The sequence below is a fragment of the Alnus glutinosa genome, chromosome 6 (assembly GCF_958979055.1).
Source record: "Alnus glutinosa chromosome 6, dhAlnGlut1.1, whole genome shotgun sequence".
NCBI classification, from domain to species: Eukaryota; Viridiplantae; Streptophyta; class Magnoliopsida; order Fagales; family Betulaceae; genus Alnus; species Alnus glutinosa.
In genome coordinates, this window is record NC_084891.1 from 29,928,818 (window position 1) to 29,943,747 (window position 14,930).

The window sequence follows — 14,930 nt, forward strand, 5'->3', positions numbered from 1 at the left end:
AATCACAACAGATCCGGCTTATGTGCTGTATTTTAAAAGTACAACACAGATACTGTAATTTGATGAAAGGCTAAGATTGATCCAGCCTTTCATTAAAACAAACGTTGCCGTTTTGAAGCAAAGAAAAAATGATACTGCAAAATCTCGTTTGACGTCGTTATGCTCATTTGTAACACTCCTTCCTCTAAGTCTATATCTGGCGACTAGACCTTGAATCCCGACCACCGGTGAGCTCTTGACAAAGACGGCGACAAAGAAAGAGTGAATCGGCGACAAAGACAGAGAGATCCGACCATGAGAAAGAGAGGTTCGGCCGGAAACCCACATGCGGTATGTGTGGGTTTCCGGACAGAGAGAGATCTGGCTCTCTGTCACCGAGTCGGAAGCTCTATGGCGGGATCCGGCTCTCTGTCCCCAGATCGGGAGTTCTACGGCCGAATTTGGCTCTCTATCGCCGAATTGGGATTGGGAGCTCTTTGGCCGAATCCGGCTCTCTGTGGCCGGATCTCTCTTTCTCTGTCGCCTTCTTAGTTGGAAACTCGCCGGTGGTCAAGGGTTCGGAGTTTGGTCGCCGGATAGAGACTCAGAGCAGGAATTGTTAAAAACAAATGAGTATTACGGCGTCATTTTTTCTTTGCTTCAAATTAAAACAGCAACGTTTGTTTTAATAAATGGCAGGATCAATTCTAACCCTTCATCAAATTAGAACACCTATGCTATGCTGTACTTTAAAGTACAGCAAAGAAGCCGAATCCAATCACAGCAGCCATTACAATTGATGTTAACATGCAAGGGCTGATAACCCACTGACAATTGACAAACAGCAATTAATGAATAATAGAATAGTTGGTAAAGATATCATTAAATACGTGCTTCGCAATCGCCAATCTTACAAAGTGGATTCATTCAAAAAAACTATCATTTGCTTTCTTGTCTTGACCTAAAGAAGACAGTGTAGACCACCTTCACCTTATATATATATATTCCTTGTAATAATTCTATATATTCATGAACCTTTTATTCCTTTATCTTTGGACCATCCAAAAATAAATAAAAAGAGAGAAGACCGAAGATGGGTGGACCATCCAAGACTCCAAGTACACCATATTGTAACCAATTACAAGGGCGTCATGTGCACACTTTTGATTCTAAATATTATTATTAATTGCAAATTGATCGACAAATTAAAGCACAACTTTCTCTCAATGTTTACTAAGAAATCTTGTGGGTTACTACACCTTTCCATGGTTTAATAACTGACAACTGTTATGGTGGCTGGGATCTGGTCTTCAAGACCCACTAACCATATATGTCAACTTTCTGAACATGATTGCAGCAATTTCAACCTATTATTATACTTTATCATGCCCTAAAGCAGAGGCTGCGATCGAGTGAGAAAAGAAAAAGGAAGAGAAATATAAGTACGTAAAAATCGTGTTAAGGCGGCATGCAAACCCGATGAGTTGGAAAGGCCCTCGTTTGAGCTGTTCTCCCTTCTTTCGCCAAATCGTTTCATGTTAATTTAGATGCTTTTCACACTATCTGCACGTTTCATTTAATTTCATTATCACTACTTCCCGGGCCCTAGCTATCAACCAATAATATATCAATCGGTTGAAATGGTGGCACCAAAAACCTTCGTTTTGATTGATGTTCGATCAGCACTTTTATTATTGATTGATCGATTGCAGTCGCACTACAATTGGTGCAGACGTTTACAAACAATTGTTTCGGGCACATGGAGTACTCGATCCATCCATCGAAGCCTTCTTTATCCGTTTTCATCGCAATCGAGAAACGGACAATTGCAAAGAATCCCGGTCCCATATCATCAGGTTACTCAATCAGGTGATATAATTAATTGGAAAGAGCAAAAAGATATTAACTTCAAAAATAGTATTATGAGTTTGATAGTGTGGGGAGGCATAAAGGTGATGAACGGGCCAACCGGCTCTGTCCACTCTTCACATGTGCATATATATATAATTCATGTGCCCACACCTAACCCACCAATCCCTATACTCGATAGTGCCCATATGTTTATCACGCTTCCAAGGGGCCAATCACATGCATAAATCTTGGCAGCAAAACCAGTGAGGCTGGAGGAGAGTGGGAAGATCGAGAAGGAAATATAGAAAGTGGTCTATATATTAATCAATGTGCAGAGCAATTAGCAATTAGCAAAAGGCAAATTGGCCACTCCCACGAACAAGGAAAGCTGTGCTTCATGCCCACCACCACCACCATTTTCTTTTAGGAAAACTGTACTTTTGTCCAACATTTCCTCTATTGGAAACATCTCAATTCTAATTAAAATTAGACTAGCTAAAAATTGAACAAATAGGATTGAGATATGTATCCCATAACAAGCTAGGTATAAGAGACATTTCTCAATTCTATTGGGTTTGCTTCCAATTATTTTAGCTGCGTCCCATAAAAAAGGAAAACTAGGGGTGAAAAAACAAAAGGGAAACACATTCTCTATGTGTTAAGTTTAGTCCATTAATTCTAATTAAATTTGGGATAAGTAACCTATAATAAGACATAAGAAACACATGTCTCAGTTATAATGGTACAATTCCATCTAAGTCGAGTCCCACCAAAAAAGGAAAATTAAGGATAAAAAGAAGAGAATTTGAACGATTAGAATTGAGATATGTATCCCATAAATAAGATATAAGAGACATGTCTTTCAATTCTAATGGATTCACTTCCAATCATCTAAGCCGCGTGGCCCACGTCCCATAAAAAAGGAAAGTGAAAACTTCACTTACCACCCATGATTTTTCTTCACTTTTGCAATCATATCATTAAACTTTAATAAGTGTCAATCTAGTATATTCATATTTCAATTTTTTTTTTCTTCGATTTCAACCATATTAGAATTTTTCATTAAATCCTAACTGAGGAATGTCAAAATTTTTAAAATACCCCCCATTTTTTTTAAGAAAAAATAAAAAATTTCAAGGATTGAAGCGTTGGTCATGATTTAACGAGATTTTAAAAATATATTTGCCTGAATTTTTGAAAATTTTTATGATTTATTTTTTTTTTAAAAAAAATACAAGGATATTTTAAAAATTTTGATAGAATTTAATGAAAAATCTTAACGGAACGGTGAAATTGAAAAAAAAATGAAAGATGAATACACTTACGTTGACACTTATAAAAGTTTGAAAGTATGATTGCAAAATTGATAATAAAAAAAAAATAAATAAATAAAAAAAAAAATCATGAATATGAAAAAAGTAATTTCGAAAGGGTGAAAAGATGAGGAGGAAACACATTCTCCACGTGTTAGGTCCAAAGTATGAAAAAAGTAAATTTCAAAAGAGGAAAATTGAACCCGACGTGAATCGAACACGCAACCTTCTGATCTGGAGTCAGACGCGCTACCATTGCGCCACGGATCCCACCTTGAAGAGTTTGCTAAACAAGTAATATTTACTCTAATTACTACAAAATCTCAACCAAATGCGGAACAGTTCTGAGATTTCGTTCACAACAGAACCCTCGTAGGGTTCAACGGTTAATCTTCAGAAAACCCCTAATCCTAGCTCATAGTGCTACGCCTTTTATTTATGAGATCGTCCAAATCCACAAACCCTAAATGGCATCAACTGGGGCTCTCCAATTCCATCCCATTTCTTTCCAGGTAATCACCCCAATACCCTTTCCTTTCCATAAACATTTTGATTTTTTCTAAATTAATTAATTAATTAATATTATTTTTTATGTAAAGCCGCCAATTTGGGGTTCAAAGCATTCGAATTTAGTGGACCTCAGACCGGAATTCGGGCTAAGTAGTGGTGGGGTGAACCGGAGCCGACTAAAGCCTTACCGGAAGTTGCTCGTAGTGAGAGCGGTCACCGGTTCGGCGGGTTGCGGGGGTGAGGACCAGAGTGACCGAGATGAATCGGTTTTTAAGAGTGAGAGACTTACCGTGACTGTAAAAGACCCAGTTGCCAAATTCCACGGAATGATAAGCTCTTTCCCTCCCCTGGTTTTCGTGGTAAAATTCTCTCTCTTAATCTCACACTGAAATTTGAAATCCAATTAGAGACGGATTGAATAGCCCTAAACTGGATTAAACGGTTTATAATTTGCTGTCTCAGCATTCACCACCTCTGCGGAATTGTTACTTTTGCCTTACATCTCAATTGCACGTGATATTTTTGATTGATGTGGTTTATATTATCCAATTTGATGTAGCAACGGCTGTATAGATAACTTCGAAGGGATATAATTATTGGGTTTGTGTGTGTGCTTGATGTTAGCTCGTGGAATGCTTATAATGATGACTTTATAACACTACCAGCCATTAATGTATAAAATGATCGAATATTATCTTGTTTGAAAGTATAAAGCGGGTGGTGACTAGTTGATCGATTTGGTTTTGGTAAACAAGGTTGATTCAGGAGTTGTTGTATGGGTCTGTGCTGTGAAGTAATACTAGATGATATTGAGATTAGGGTTTCTGCTGTGGAAATTTTAGGGACATTTTAAGATTCAAAGTTATGTTATTGCATTTTTTAAGAGAGTTATATGCCGGTTATCGATGCACAAATAATTATGGGTGTTTGTGTTTTGGTCTCAGATGAATAGATACAGTGGGCGTAATTTTGCAATAGGATTATGTATCGCAACTGCGTTTTTGGTCATCACTGTAAGAGTATATGCAGCAAGGAAGTTGAAGTACAGCCGTCCTGGCTCTGTAGCTGATCTTGTCAGACGTGGCCAGCTAAGATCTGATAGAAGAGGCATGTATGAACCTAATCCTTAATCCCGTCCCTGTTTTCCGTGGATCAATTTGTTCTCGAGCTTTGAACTGTAAAAGCTTTCCGCATGATGTAATTGGAGGGTGTTTTTACCATATGATCTGGTTGCCTGTAGTTTTCTATATTAACCATTGTTTAATTCACTTCCCAAGTTTTCAGTGATGACATTATCTTTGCACCAATAGTGATGTGCTTTGTCTTGCGAATTTCATGCAGCTCAAGGCCTCTCAAGTATGAAGATCCATTCAATAATCCATTGGTGAAAGTTGGGAAAAGCAATTCAACCATCGAAATGTGTGGAAAGGTTTATCGCTTAGCCCCAGTCACTCTGACGGAAGAGCAACAAGCTATCCATCAGAAAAGGAGGTCACGAGCATACCAGTGGAAGAGACCGACAGTGTTCCTTAAAGAAGGGGAATCCGTACCTCCTGATGTTGACCCTGATTCAATTAGGTGGATTCCTGCGAATCATCCTTTTGCAACAACAGCTAGTGAGATTGATGAAGACATGGCACAAAATAATGTGCATCAAAAGCATGGTGTTCCATTTCGTATTCGAGCTGAGCATGAGGCATTGCAGAGAAAGCTTGAAGCACTACAGATTGTAAGTACTAAGGACTGTGTTGCACAATGCTTGCTACTAGAAATAGGGAAATATATCTATGCTCAATATCTTTTATAACATTCACAGCCTTTAGGGAGGTGATTTCTTGCATTTGGATACAATATCCAGTTTCTTGAAGTTTGCAAAGCTGGATGTAGTTGAATGATTTTGAAGTGGAGCTAAGATAGCTGTTACCAAATTTGATCCTATGAAATTGGGATCCTTGTAGTCAACCTTAAGTCTGGCTGAAGACCCTGTTGAGTTTAGGTGCACTTTTAGATGATGTTGCCAAACGCAGGAGATACAATTCCCATATATAATGAATCTGATTGGGGTTGAATTTCTAGTCCACCAACTCCCAATGCTGATTCCAACAGTAATGCCTGCAGATCATGCCATGGTAATACTGGTTCCCGTAGAATTGTCATGGCCTTAATTGTTACAATAATTAGGGTTTTGGAATCAATCGACCAACTAAGAGTTCTGCCCTTAGATTCTTGTATGGTAAAAAATAAGGATAATCTTGGAGTACTTGAATTTACCATAATATTAAATTGGTCCCTCTGAAAAGTTTTAGATGTTCTCAAATCTGTCTTGTTCGGATTATTTAATCCTTCTTGTCATTAGGGGCTTACCTTGATTTAATCAGTTCGTTTATATATATTGGTGTAGTTTATTACTATTATAATGTATCCATGTTTCAGGCTAGAGGTTCATAAATATATCTCATTGTAGGGCCTATATGTACCAAGTTGATACCGAAGTGGTTAAACTAGGTTGTTTTTCTTTTGACACAGCAATTTTTGCCTTTTAAATTTAAGCATATTTCCATGCATCTATCTCAACTCACAGCTCTACCCAGCATCCTTTTATAGGTGTAATTGACTACAGAAGTTGTTTAATTAAAATAAGAACTTCAATGAAATTGTTTTTATTCTAAAGCATGTCTTGCTCCCCCTCCCCTCGAAATTTTCCTTTCTGAAAATTCTTGTTTGTTTGTTGCAGGAGCAAAAACTCAATAATTTAGTGATAGATCCTAGAAATGCTAAAGATTTTGGGAGACCATTCAAGGAGCAACCAAGGTCACGTGAGCAAATAGAACAGAGCCCGTTTAATAATCAAACTGGTGATTCTATGCCTCCAAAATCAGATGGTGCCTCAATTTCATTTGAAAGCAAGTCATCCTCGGAAGAAACACAGAAACTTTGAGTTACATCTGGCTTCTGGGAATGCCACTGTCATTTATCAAATAGAGTTGCTGTGCAGCGAACACTGGATTTCCGAGTTTTACCAGACATGTCCAGATAATTATGAATTGCTTCGAAATTTTTGTAACCTTTTAACTTAGTCCGCCCCTGATATCCAAAGTTAAAAGGCCAAGTCTGCACTGTACATAGAATGATACTACTTCATATTTCAGTTTTTTGTACGTAGATTGCGATGTATTCAGAGCCTTACCTGCTGGCTGCACCATTTTCGTTTCACTTCTTGTTGTACCATCTGGCAGCTGGTCTCTCTCTCTCTCTCTCTCTCTCTCTCTAAATGTTGTATGTCGGATTCAAGTCGTGTCGAAATATAGGTAGAAGATTATATAAGTCAATTTTAATTCGACTCATTTAATTAAACGGGAGGATTGTATAAAAAATTATCAATCTTGTTAGCAACGCCAAGGTCGTTCCTGACTCGCACAATATGATTAGCAATAAAGATAGCCAGTGTATCAAGGTGTCTACTGAGATCCATAGCCTCAATGTGCCTAATGCTTTGGCTGCGAGATTTTGTCTACGTTATCTTCAATGTGAGAGGATAAGCCCACAATTAGCTGGTCAATACCGGAAAGAACAGGGAAAAAAAGGCAATAGAAGAGAATTCTGTTTTTACGATTTAGTTGAAGTGATGGTGCCTGGCGAACAAAATAAAGTAACGGTGTTATATACACGTACTCTTATACTTATATTTCAACATAATTTATATAATATTAATACGATTTAAACCCAACACGTAACATTTAAGATTGATAGTTTTTGATATAACACATAAACCCGATACAAATTCAATACGAAATTAGCGAGTTAAGATTGAGAGGTCTAACTCGTTAAATTAAACAAGTCAGATTAAAATTGACATATATAATCTTATACTTATGTCCTAACACAACCTTAACCTGACACGCAAACACGAATTGTCACCCTACACAAATCATCGTACCAAACAAGCTGGTCCAAAATACGGCTACAGAACTGGGATTAAACTAATGATTCTCGCTACAAGTCCCTGAAAGACCAGGTGGGCTACCAATGGGTAAACAAATCATAAAAACTATGCTATTTATTGAAATGGCCTCCAACAATTTATCATACAACGCAAAAAAATTTCAATTTGTTTGAATCAGAAATATATTCTCATTCAATATGCAAGCACAAGAAGCAAAAATTCTCCAACAGCAGCAGCTTGAAAGCATTCGATCACTCATTCTTGGCAGCAGCAGCTTGGCTTGCACCAACAGCAAACATCTCAGTGATGACTTCGAGGGGCATGCCTTTGGTTTCTGGAACCTTTAAAAAGATGAATATCCAGGAGATGACACACACAACAGCATAGATGCCAAAGATACCAGCTAGGCCAATTGCATCGAGCAGCGTTGGCAATGAGTAGGTGACTATTATGTCTCCAATCCAGTACACAAGGGCACAGATAGCAATGCAGAGGCCACGGACTCTTGTGGGGAAGATCTCAGAGCAGAGTATATTAGGAATTGGCCCGTACGCCGTGACGAAAACGCAGAAATAGATAATGACACAAAGAGTTGACAATGCTGCATTTACAACCGTGCTTATATCCACAAGTTGTGAAAATATTAGAACAATGAGCGACACTACTAGCACAGGAATTGTAGTAAGTAACAGCGTCCTGCAATAGGGGTTCATTAGTCCTAATCAGGAGAGAATAATTCATGCAAGGGACACATATACCAGAACTAAAAGGCAATATGAAACATGTGCAAAAAGATGAGTGTTCCTATCTTCTACTCTTAGGCAAAATATGTAAGAGAGAAGATCTTGATTTAATCCACCCACCCGAGGAATATGTGATAAACTAAAATTCAGGAGAAAAAATAAATTACCTTCTACCAGTAATATCCATGAGCTTCATGGCTACAACTATACAAGGAAGCATCAACAAGGTTGTGAATGCACTAATAAGGAATGATGCAGACTCTGTACTAAGGCCCAAGTCCGAAAGAAGTACTTCAACACCTGCATCTTCTAGAATTTGGGGAGTGTAGTAGAGAACCCCATTTATTCCGGAAAACTGCCAATGCATATAGAAAAAATGTAGTTATTAACTTAACCATATAGCATTATAAGAACTCAATTGACCAAACACACAAGTTTTCCATGCAAAGGAAACTGGAAGAAGAATACACAAGCTTTGAATTCAAAATAAAATAAAAAATATAAGTAAATTAGGAAAATATAAGAGCAAGAGAAGGCAAGATGTGAGGTAGGATTGGCAATCCCATTGGTACCACACAGGAAATCTAGTCCATAAATGTGAATATAACCATCATTTCTTTTGTCGCACAACAGCTCTTTAGGTATCCATAATGACAAAACTTCATAGCGGAAAGAACTCAATGGTTATGGCAGGGGACTAAGAATGACTTAGTTCGAATTCTCCATTCCTTCCAAGAATTCATGACTTGGAAACCAACATTTTAAAGTAGGGAAAAATACTATAGAGGCCCGTGTGGTTTAACCTTTAATCAAATCACACCATTTAAAACGCATCAAATCACTCCATCCATTAGATTTTTTAACAATGGCATGTAGATTAATAGCCACATCATATCCAATAAAATCTTGACACGTGTGCATATCGTTGAATCAACACCAATTAATTTCATCACTTCAAAAATGCCAAATCAAGGAAAAAAAAAACACTAAGAAATAATGAAAGGGAAAGAAAAAAAATTCTTTCCAATTCATTTTTTTGTTAGTTTTTTTTTTTTTTCCTGATGTGACATTTTTAAAACAGTGTGGCAAAGTTAATTGGTGCTGACTCATTGACATGTATATGCGTCAAAATTTTATTGGATATGATATGACCATCAACCTATGTAGTATTGTTCACTATTAAATGATTTGATACGTTGTATGCCTTAAGGAGTGATTTGATGCATTTTAAACCTTATGGAGTGATTTGATAAAAGGTTAAACCATAGGGACCTCTATAGTATTTTTTTCCTTAAATTTAAAATAACAGGGAAGGAAAGACAAAAGATAGGATCTAAAAAGTGGGATTAACAGAATGAAGCTAATCTAATAGACATGGATGGATTGGAAATGTACCAACTGGGTCACTGCTTTTAGTTTGACTGACCGAGAGCAGAAGTATTAGAGAAATAGCAGTTAAGCAGTTAAAATGACCAATTACAAACCACAAACTACTTGGATTCCAACCGAACAAATAATGCATGCTTAACCACTAATACAAGAGGACTGGCCCAAATTGCCCTCTAAGAGCAGTTTCCAAATGGGTGAACCATTATGAAAGAAATGACAAGAGGAAAGAAGGGGCCTCAAAAGAAGAAGAACAAGAAAGAAAACTAAAGCAATCTACTCACTGGATCAGAATAGTGCTAACTAGATCCCCACTTTCATTCAAATCCAATTGGAGCAAAAAAGTATAGCACTAAAAATCAATGATACGTAACCATTTACTACCTGCTGAAGTAGCTGAATTCCAATTCCAACAAACAACGCACGCTTAACCCCTGGTTCAAGAAGGGCAGTCCAAATTGGTCCTTTTGAAGCAGTTTCAGAAGGGTGAACCATTGCTGGTCCAACTGGATGCTGCTCCATAAGCTCCTTGGTATAAAGAGCAGGCTGGCTTACTAGAGCAGCAGCCTGAATAAACTCGCTGTCAGCTGGAACATCTCCCCCAGGAAGTGAAACAAGGGACCCACGTCGGGTTCCAGGACCTCCCTCCTGGTGCAGATAAATCCTTTTAAATCCTCCTTCCTTCTTTCCATCCTCACCTACTCTCTCAGTCCATTTCCATGCCAACTGCCAGCCACCACCGATACCTGTACTACCAACCGCTTCCCCCGTTCCTTGCATGAGACTGCTATGGCGCCTCATGCTCAGAGTACTGCCATGGGAAGGAGGGGGAATCATGTCCTTCTCCATGCTGGTTGTCTGACGAGAGATCAGTGGACTATGCAGATTGTCATCCGAGTCTTCCCCAGCAGCGTCTGATGCATAGTCCTCAGCTTCCCTCTGCTGGCTCTCTTCATCCCACTGATCATTTTTAACATGAGGTTCTGCGGTGCTGAACATGCTGCCAAAATTAGGAAAAAGCATGCTTCGCATACTTCCTGTATCAGTGACCTTTTCATGGACACTACCAAAGAGAGTCACGAGAGGGTCCATGAGTGGCACAGTTTGGCTCACCATGCTTCCCTGGCGAGAGGCAAGGCCAAGAGCACTCTGTCCAGTGACAGGTTTGGCATCCCAGTAGAGGCCTGCTTCAGGTCCATATAATCTGATTGTGTCTTTACGAGCAGCTGATTCCTGATCATCGGCAACTTCATCAGCAGGACCTATAATGTACTCTTCTATAGATGCTTCACCCCCGATTCCAAGACCTTCAACTAGCAAAGCCATCTCACCTGTGGATCAAAGATGCTTTAGCAAGATCAACATGATAAATTAGTCACAGACAATCAACGACTATAGAGAAAAACTTCATATGACCTTAAAACTTCTGTTTCATAGATTTTAATGCCATAAGATGCGTAAGAAGCAAAACTCCTTTTCTTTTTCCTTCTTTTTTTCTTTTATTAGTGAAAACAAGAACTAAGATGTTCATATGAAGCACAATGTAAGGAAGAAAAAGAAAGAACGAAAGTTACTCATTTAACAAGGGAGTGAGAGACAACATGTCGCTCGAAATGATAATTATCTCGGAACAGTACAACCACATAAGCTCATTGAATATTGCTTCTTTAGATCATAGTTAAGATTAAACTCTCTTTCCTTCAGCAACTTATGCTTCTATGCCTCCCATTCATCGGATTTATGGAAAATCTCTCAGAAAGTGTCAGAAAAATCCACTTCCAGAAACAATATGTTCTTAATAATTTAAGGCTTACATTATGTTCTCTAACACTTGGTATTACTGCACAATCCAAAAAACAAAATGAAGCAGATTTTCCAGTGCAAGCTTACATAACAGTGCAGAAGATATTGTCATATGAGGTCTCTCTCTAAGTATCATACCATAAAATTTGTGACATATTCCAAAACCATTTCACAATAACCTGAATGGTTCCAATTTTGGCAATCATAATTATATTAAGTCAATTGATTTATATAATCAACATATTTTTTACAACCTTATATGTCTTGAATTTAAGGATATTCTCTTACAATGAGTTTGAAATATTTATACTCCGTTATGTATTTAAACCTATTTTAAATTAAGGATCTTGACGGATATCTTTTAAAGCTTAGTATTTCTAATTTTGTCGCTTTAGATTCAAAATCATGGAATCAAATTCATTATTATGGACCGATTTTTTATCAACCAAAAAACATGACCCAAGAAATTTCTTATAGTCAAACAGTCACTATCACTCCATAGATGCAACCAATGCCAAACAACAATGACACCTATGAACAGTAAATATGATTTGAAAATTTTCCAAATCACTAATGTCGAAAACAATATTTTGAAATTCTTTCAATGCCCCAAAAAAGCAAACATATAATGCCTTTGTTATCTTGTGAATGAATGATTAATCAGGCATGAACTTGATATATGGAAAATAATTAGAGATAATGATGCACACCATTCAACGTCTGAGTCAAGATAACCAAGTGCATCAACAAAAACAAGCAAAGAGCCCTCAAACAAAACAAACTTGCAATAAAAGAATGAACCTGAAACATCTTCCCTTCCACGTAATCTCTGGAGAACCTTTTCTGCCTCAGTCATCCTTCCTTTACTAACAAGCCACCGAGGAGATTCAGGCAAGAAAAATACTGCTAGGAAAAAATAGATTAGAGAGAGAATGGAAAGAACTCCGAGCATTAACCTCCAGCTAGGTGAGGTCGTCAGTGACATCCCAAAAACCATACAATATGCTAAAAACATGCCAGCCGAACCAGTGAATTGTGGAAGAGTATTTAACAATCCCCTTATTTCTGGTGGGGCAGTCTCAGATATATACACCGGTGCAAGAGTAACCGAAAGACCAATTCCAAATCCATCTAAAAGCCTTGCTGCACATAGGACATAGACATTGGGTGACCAGACCATTACCAAACCACTTACAAAGTAGAGCATTGATGAGATTATAAGCATTGGTCGCCGACCAAGCCAATCTGATACAGGTCCTGAGAATGTTGTAATAATTGTGGCTCCAATGAGCGAGGTAGCCACAACAAGACCTTCCATAGTAGTTCCCAAAGAAAGGTCATCCGTTATGTAAACAATACTCCCTGAAGATAAAGAAACCAGATCACAGAGTAGTTACTTTTTAACATTTACGCATTGAGACTAGACATTCAGCGCCAAATGGGGACCAAAAAAGAAATGAAAACAAAGCAAAAGAAGAAAATGCCATAGTTGGAGCCCATGAAAAGAAATCAATTACTATTAATAACAAATTCCGTCAAGTTAAATCTCATTGCACACAAACTAGTATAATATGGATTAAGTTGTCTTGGTTCAAGTTCGAAAAGATATAAAAATCAATTAAATTTAAGAAGAAGTACCAGCAATTGTAGCATTATCCCATCCTTGCAGGAAGTTACCAATTGCAGCAGCAATAGCCACAAGCACAGCTCCTCCCTTCATCCTTCCACCAATCAATCAAATCCCCAATCTAGAATTAACCTGTCAGAAAAGAAAAAACCAGATCACACAAACTAAACAGCCAACCAACCAACCATTCCCACTACTGAACCAGATCGAACACACTCATCGGTAACCCGTTCTTACTGCAAGAGAGCCAATGGGTTTTTATTCCCTCGTCCTGGATGTCAAACCCACAGGCAGAGTACATCACAGCCATAAATTCACTAAACTTAAAATGTCACCACACCCACATACCGAATCCAAATCAATAGTAACCAGTCGATAAACAACACAGTTAAGAACACACTAGAACAACCATCAACATCAGCAAATCGAAAACACCCGAAAATTCAGATCTTTCGGATTCCTTACCACTTCAGAGCAAATGGGGACAGGTCAGGCTCATGTGAGAGAGAAGAGAGACAGGCAGGCGAAGTAAGCGAATTTGGAGTACCCAAGCCTTAGAAGAAAAAAGGGGCGGTTTTGAAGAGGGAGAGAGCAAGAGAGAGAGAGAAGTAACCGCCAGACACTACAGCTCTGCTCCACTGTAATCTTTCCTTGTATATAGGAAAAAAAATATATCTCTTGGTACGTGAACTAACTGGCTTCCTGAATGGAATCTCTGTATGGGGACAAAAGATGCCTAGTTTGTTAATATGAATTTCCCAGATGGAGATCAAGATTCAAGACATGAAGAGAGGTGAGTGAGCAGCTTCTGCTAACAACCCTTCAACGTCCCTCGACACCGTGCTCTGACCCATATAACTCGCTGCTGATGCTGACCTCATCAACAAATTCCAACATATACAACTGGGTCCTATGGTTCGGACAGTCAGAGACCTTCAAGTCCATGTAAAATTTATGCTCAGAACTATAAAATATATATATATTTTTTTTTTCAAAAGAAAAATGATAAAAAGTTGTGAACAAAGTCCAAGAATATTTGTCAACCGTTGAAAAAAAGAAAAGAAAAAAGATTTCGAGTCTACGTGTAGAACCTACTAATCTTCGGCTTCCAAACGGTCTATTTTTTTTTTTTTTCATTGAAGATGGAATAATTGTACTTGGTAATTGTCATTTATATATATCTTTTTGCTTCCCATTTTCACCTTTTCCGTAACCCTTTGCCCAATCTTTTGTCGTCAAGCAGAAAGAAAACTGGCTGGCCAAAAGAAGTGACAAAAAAGATAACTGCTAAATATATTGTATTCACAAAACTCTGCTTTTTGCAGAGACAGTACACAAATTAATGGGCCAAATATTGGTCTTGCGCTTCCAAGAACTGCCCAAGTTGTGCACCCAGTTGAGGCACCAACAAAATCTAGTAGGCCGAAAGAGTGATGAGAGAAAAAAAAGTTTGAAAAAAGCTGGCTTCTGTAATGGATCGTTGTGGCCACGATTTTTCAGACATCACGTTGAGGTTTTCCACATTCCTCTTTCTCGATTGCCTAGCAAGTAGCAACCTTTGTGTTCTTTTTATTCGTAGTTTGTCTAATATATATACTCGTTTAACTTTATAGTAATGAGACATTCTTTGCGTTTCCCCTCACAAAGATAAATAAAAGGATTTTAATATATATATATATATACCCTATGTATGAACCAATCATCCATGTTATGCACTCCTCTCCCACTTCTCTTTTGTTTTTTTGTTTTTTTTTTTTGGCTTAATTTGTTGGCAA

The 14,930-nt window shown here is 37.9% G+C and overlaps 2 protein-coding genes and 1 non-coding gene across 3 annotated transcripts; 1 reads left to right on the forward strand and 2 right to left on the reverse strand.

Annotated features, from left to right (window-relative positions):
- Positions 1–3,341: 3,341 nt before the first annotated feature.
- TRNAW-CCA (transfer RNA tryptophan (anticodon CCA)) lies at positions 3,342–3,413 on the reverse strand. Its single transcript has one exon. It is a non-coding gene; the product is annotated as a tRNA-Trp (tRNA).
- A 62-nt stretch (positions 3,414–3,475) lies between these two features.
- On the forward strand, positions 3,476–6,982 carry LOC133870173 (protein MULTIPLE CHLOROPLAST DIVISION SITE 1). The gene is made up of 5 exons (XM_062307234.1): positions 3,476–3,655; positions 3,743–4,012; positions 4,598–4,764; positions 4,995–5,382; positions 6,388–6,982. Exons 1-5 carry the CDS (start codon positions 3,611–3,613, stop codon positions 6,589–6,591), a joined length of 1,074 nt encoding a protein of 357 aa, XP_062163218.1. The 5' UTR covers positions 3,476–3,610; the 3' UTR covers positions 6,592–6,982.
- Positions 6,983–7,684: 702 nt separating this feature from the next.
- Positions 7,685–14,053, reverse strand: LOC133870503 (monosaccharide-sensing protein 2-like). Its single transcript, XM_062307659.1, has 6 exons — positions 13,621–14,053; positions 13,167–13,287; positions 12,330–12,890; positions 10,110–11,056; positions 8,507–8,694; positions 7,685–8,292 (listed from the first exon to the last, which is right to left on the reverse strand). The coding sequence occupies exons 2-6, from the start codon at positions 13,246–13,248 to the stop codon at positions 7,848–7,850; spliced, it is 2,223 nt and encodes a 740-aa protein (XP_062163643.1). The 5' UTR covers positions 13,249–13,287; positions 13,621–14,053; the 3' UTR covers positions 7,685–7,847.
- Between the last annotated feature and the right edge of the window lie 877 nt (positions 14,054–14,930).

Coding starts and splice junctions, on each gene's coding strand:
- LOC133870503 (XM_062307659.1), bottom strand. CDS start 13,248: ATGAAGGGAGGAGCTGTGCTTGTGGCTATTGCTGCTGCAATTGGTAAC. Junction 11,057..12,329: donor TGGAAGGGAAGATGTTTCAG/GTTCATTCTTTT, acceptor TTTGATCCACAG/GTGAGATGGCTTTGCTAGTT. Junction 8,293..8,506: donor ATGGATATTACTGGTAGAAG/GTAATTTATTTT, acceptor CCCCTATTGCAG/GACGCTGTTACTTACTACAA.
- LOC133870173 (XM_062307234.1), top strand. CDS start 3,611: ATGGCATCAACTGGGGCTCTCCAATTCCATCCCATTTCTTTCCAG. Junction 3,656..3,742: donor TCCATCCCATTTCTTTCCAG/GTAATCACCCCA, acceptor TTTTATGTAAAG/CCGCCAATTTGGGGTTCAAA. Junction 4,765..4,994: donor AGATCTGATAGAAGAGGCAT/GTATGAACCTAA, acceptor AATTTCATGCAG/CTCAAGGCCTCTCAAGTATG.